This window comes from Peromyscus leucopus, chromosome 1 (genome assembly GCF_004664715.2).
Source record: "Peromyscus leucopus breed LL Stock chromosome 1, UCI_PerLeu_2.1, whole genome shotgun sequence".
NCBI classification, from domain to species: domain Eukaryota; kingdom Metazoa; phylum Chordata; class Mammalia; order Rodentia; family Cricetidae; genus Peromyscus; species Peromyscus leucopus.
In genome coordinates this window covers 61,618,281-61,622,787 of record NC_051063.1, presented here as the reverse complement: position 1 = coordinate 61,622,787, position 4,507 = coordinate 61,618,281, and the positions used below count along the sequence as shown (strand labels likewise).

Sequence of the window (4,507 nt, the reverse complement as noted above, 5' to 3'; positions counted from 1 at the left end):
TGCCCATGATCTGGTCCATGCCTCTTGCCAATAGGCTTGTCTCCAGAAGAAGGCGAGTTCCTTGAGGTTGGAGTTTCTATCTGGCACACCAAATACACCCTCAGTTCAGGAAGCAGAAAAGTTCCTTTGCGCCTGTGTTGTGTATGAGACTGTTCATGCACGAAGGTCCGAGGACAGCATCAGGTGTTGGTCCTCACCTTCCACTGTGACACAGGGCCTCCTGCTTTTCTGCTGTGTGCGCCAGCCTGGCTGGCCTGTGCACGTCCAGAGATTGCCCTGTCTCTACCTCCCATCTTCCCACAGGAGCACTGGAATTACAGATGTGCTGGAAGTCCGGCTTCCGAGGATCTGTCCCCAGGTCCTCATTCTTGCACAGCAAGCGCTTTCACCCACTGAGCCATCTGCCTCCTCCGCCCCCACCCCCACCCCTCTGAGCTCAGACTGGCCTGAAACTCACAACAACCCTCCTGTCTCAGCCTCCTACGTGTCCAGACTACACGTGTGAGCCAATAAAGTTGCTTAATGAAGACTTCGGATATCCCATAATACAACAGGTGCACACCATTGACATCACTGAGGATTTTTTTTTTTGTACATAGGGAGGCTCACGCTTCCAGCAAACTTCCGCCCCCTTCCCACAAACCACTTGGAGATACCGGAAGGAAACCATGAGACAGTTCAGGTCCCCTGGCTCAGTGGAGACACTGGCTGGCTATGGGCTCCTGGGAAAAGGGTGGCTTTCCCTATGCTGTCCTCCAAGACAGGTCCACTCAGTCCTACAGCCCCAAGCCGGAGCTGGGCTGACCCCAGCTGAGCCTGATCCTAATCAGAGCAGCTGAAAAACTTTGACCCAAGTTAGATTCAACTTTGGCCCTGGCTTTCGGGTTCTGGGTCCTGTGGGGAAAGAAGGGACCCTGCCATCATACTGACACAGATGACCTTGTATACAGCCTTCTGTACAGCCACCACGGGTACATGGAAGACATCTGCTCCATGGCACAGCCCTTCCCGCTTCCCACAGCTCCAACGGTTGTGCTCCAGCCACTCCCTCCTGAAGAAAGGGATGCTTGAAGCACCCTAAAACCACCTGGGATCCCCTCAGCCCCGCCCAAACCCCTGCAATAAAAGGGAGCTTTGGACACACGGAGACTTCAAAGCTGCAGAGGTTCAGGGTCAAAGGTGGAGCTGGGTAATATCTTAGCAATCACAGCCTGCTTCCCTGGGCTAGGGAACGTGGGTGGGGAGTCCTTGGGAAGCTTCCAGGTCTTCCTTGCTCACTACAGAATCTTGCAATTGCAATCGAGAGCTATCTGCAGGGCCTAACTATGGCCACTAGTCCTAGCAGCCAGCACAGGAGCCTAGCACATGCTGGCTGCAAGCTCATGGTCAGGTTTTCCAACCCCTCCCTAAAACCTGGAAGGTAGGTTTAGACTCGGTACCATTTGCAAACTAGGCAATTTGCCAAAGGCCACCCAGCTGGTAAGGAAGAGAGAGCCTAGGCCTAGAGATGCCCACAGTCCAGAGATGAGAAGTCAATGGTTCCCACACCTCAAACTACTTTCAGCCTAGCACCCGGCACTTGCCCCTCTCACACAGATCCCTCCTGGGGCGAGCAGCCCTGCAGGGCAGACACTGGCTCACAGACCCCTGCATGAAAGCCCTTGTCCTCCAAGGTGTCTGAACTGCTTTGCCATCTGTGGGGAGATAGCTAGAATGGGCACTCACACCTATGCACCAGCCCATGCAATGTGGGGCACGAGAGAAGTCTCAGCCACTACTATCCACCCAGGCCTAGCCCTCACCTAGGAAACAGGGATGAGACGGTATGGACACCAACGAAAAACAACTTTTATAGAATAGTACACTTTACAACAGCAGGTTTCCCACACTGGCCAAACATCAGCGCCAGGCTGGGCTTCAGAAGAGGAAAAGTGCAGCCAGGCATCTTGCCCTCAGGGCCTGGCTGGTCCAAACTTTGGCCAGGTTGGAAAGTTCTAGACAGCGGGGGTGAGGGGCAGAGACAATCTTTATTGTGCTCCAAGCCTAAGGATCCTTTGTACAAAAATAAGTCTTCATATTTTCAGTAAGAGTCCCTCCAGCAGTTCAGGTTAATTCGTAAAAAATAGATTGTCATTGTAAAATCCTTTCTCCTGAGAGAAATCTCCAAGTCCTTGAGCCACACAGACTGGGAGATGGAAGGTCCATTTCGCAGGGTGGAGGCCCAGGTGAGGTCAGCACTTGGTTTTTGGTCAAGTTGCACTAGAAAGCATCGATCCAGGCTCCATGGGCAAGAAGCGCGGGTCTGTCCACCAGGAGACAACCAGGGATGCGGCTGTGAAAAGGACAGAACGCGTTAATGTGTGCGGACACCGCCCCACCTCCCAAGGCGCAGCAGGCAGTTTCAGTTTGCTTGGTTAGTTTTGGAGTCTCAGTTCGTGGGTGCCTCGATCCGCTCGGAGGCGCCTACGGGGGCGGGGCGCACGCTCAAAGTCGGCCCGCGGTGACTCAGGGGCCCGCTCCCGCCGACTCATTCGGCACCCCGGCCCAGGACGCGATTTGCAATGCAAACTCACCCCGCCTCCAGCACTAGACTCGGCCGGGCTCCGCCAGCACTGGGACTTCGCCGGCCCGGCCCAGAGGCCGCTCCCCTCCTCTAGCCTCCCCCTCCCCCACCCTCAGCAGAGCCCAGGGAGGAAGTTTTGCAATCCCGGACAAACAAACGCTGGTCTTGCTCAGGCTTGAAAAAGGTTGAGGAAAAATGAAGCGTGCGCGAAATCGAAGTGATCGTCCCGGCCGAGCCCTGGCTGCAATGGGTCCCCGTGGCGCGAAGCGCCAGGCCCGCCCACCACGTGTCTCCCTTACTGCCTCTCTTCCCGACGCCCTGGAATTTACCTTAGAGGGGTTGGGTACTCAGTAGCCCCCTAACCAGCTGGAAAAGTCAAGTAGCTCGCGCTCCATGGGGCTCAGCTCTCCCTCGCAGCCGCTGTCCTCCGATGAGTAGGCGGAGCGCGGGGAGCCAGGCTCCGAGCTGCCCCCGCGGTCCGGGGATGAAGAGGCGCAGGACAGCGACGCACTGGCGGGGGAGGCAGCGGGAGGCGCGCGGGCAGCCAAGGGCCGAGTGGCCGGTGTTAGCAGCCCCCCGGTAAGCGCGGCGCGCACCGCGTCGTGCTCCGCAAGCAGCCGCTGCAGTGCACGAATATATTCTACCGCGGAGCGCAGCGTCTCCACCTTACTCAGCTTCTTGCTGGCGCCGCCGTGCGGCACATGCTGCCGCAGCGCCTGGAAGCCCAAGTTTACCAGCTTCACTCGGTTGCGTTCGCGCTCGTTGCGGCGTGCCACGGCCGCCGAGCCGCCCCCGGCTTCAGTTGCTCCAGATCGCCGGCGGCGGCTGCAGCGCAGCAGTTCCGGGGATGCGGGTCTCCGCCGAGTAGCGCAGGTTCCAGCGACTCCAGACGAGGCGGGCATGAGTCGGGGCAGCGCGCCGCCGTCCATCAAGCTCGCATCCAGCCCTCGGGCGCCTGCTATGAGTTTCTGGGTGCTACAGGAAAAGTGCCCGCGAGGAACCAGGTGCGGTGGGAAGCGAACGCTCTCACCTCCACCGGTCTCAGGCAGGGCACTGCTGCAGGATTTCCTGGGGCACCGGTCGCTGACTTTCTGGAGCTCTAGGACCCCGTGTTGTACAAGGGCTGAGAGTAGGGAAGCGTGGTGCGCTCGTGTCCCGCGCGTGCGGTCAGACCTCCCCTGGTCTCCCTGTGCGCGGCTCAGGCGGCTCCTTTTAAAATGTATAGATAACCCTCCTCCGCCTGCCGCCGCCTCCTTTCTCACGCCCTCCTTCCTTCGCCTCGCCCTCCCGCCACGCTTCACCCTCCCCCCTGGCGTACACATTCTGCAAAGCTGACACCGCGAGCCCCCACCCCCACCCCTCCGGGGTGCAGTTCGCAGGCTACTGCGCCCCCATGCTCCGCGCAGGTGCTTAGTGAGTCCTTGACAAGTCCTAGAGTACAGATCCCGAACTGTGCTCCTTAAGTCTCACAACCCCAGGGGCTGTCAAAGGGTCTGAGTGTAATTTACAGGCATCCATATCCACCCTGGTGCTCAGCACTCAAGCCCCAATGACTACCAGGTCTCTGCACACCTAGAACGCGTGGCCGGGTAAGGAACCCGACCAGGCTTTGCAGTGGTCAAGAAGTAGATGAGCGCGACAACCACCCTCCAAACCCCGCGCGCGCACACCCCCAGGGCACACGCGCCACGAACTCGCTCCCACGTCCCTCCCCCTGGCGGAGGAGGCGGGAGCCGGAGTCTCGGCCAATCTGGGATCGTCCGTTTGGCCAATGACAGCTGGCGCGGTCCTATGCTGGGCCAGGAGGAAGCGTACGCCTGGCGCGTGGCTCCAGAGATGGGGAGTGTCTCAAACAAAGACCCACGCCCACTCCGCCCCACCCTGCTCCTCCTCCCGGACCCCAGTGTCCACGAACTGCAGGTGCACACCTGTCCCCCTTTGAGT

General features: G+C 59.1%; 1 protein-coding gene across 1 annotated transcript; it reads right to left on the bottom strand.

Annotated features, from left to right (window-relative positions):
• Positions 1-1,828: 1,828 nt before the first annotated feature.
• Positions 1,829-3,840, bottom strand: Ascl2 (achaete-scute family bHLH transcription factor 2). Its single transcript, XM_028870874.2, has 2 exons — positions 2,893-3,840; positions 1,829-2,332 (listed from the first exon to the last, which is right to left on the bottom strand). Exon 1 carries the CDS (start codon positions 3,490-3,492, stop codon positions 2,911-2,913), a length of 582 nt encoding a protein of 193 aa, XP_028726707.1. The 5' UTR covers positions 3,493-3,840; the 3' UTR covers positions 1,829-2,332; positions 2,893-2,910.
• Between the last annotated feature and the right edge of the window lie 667 nt (positions 3,841-4,507).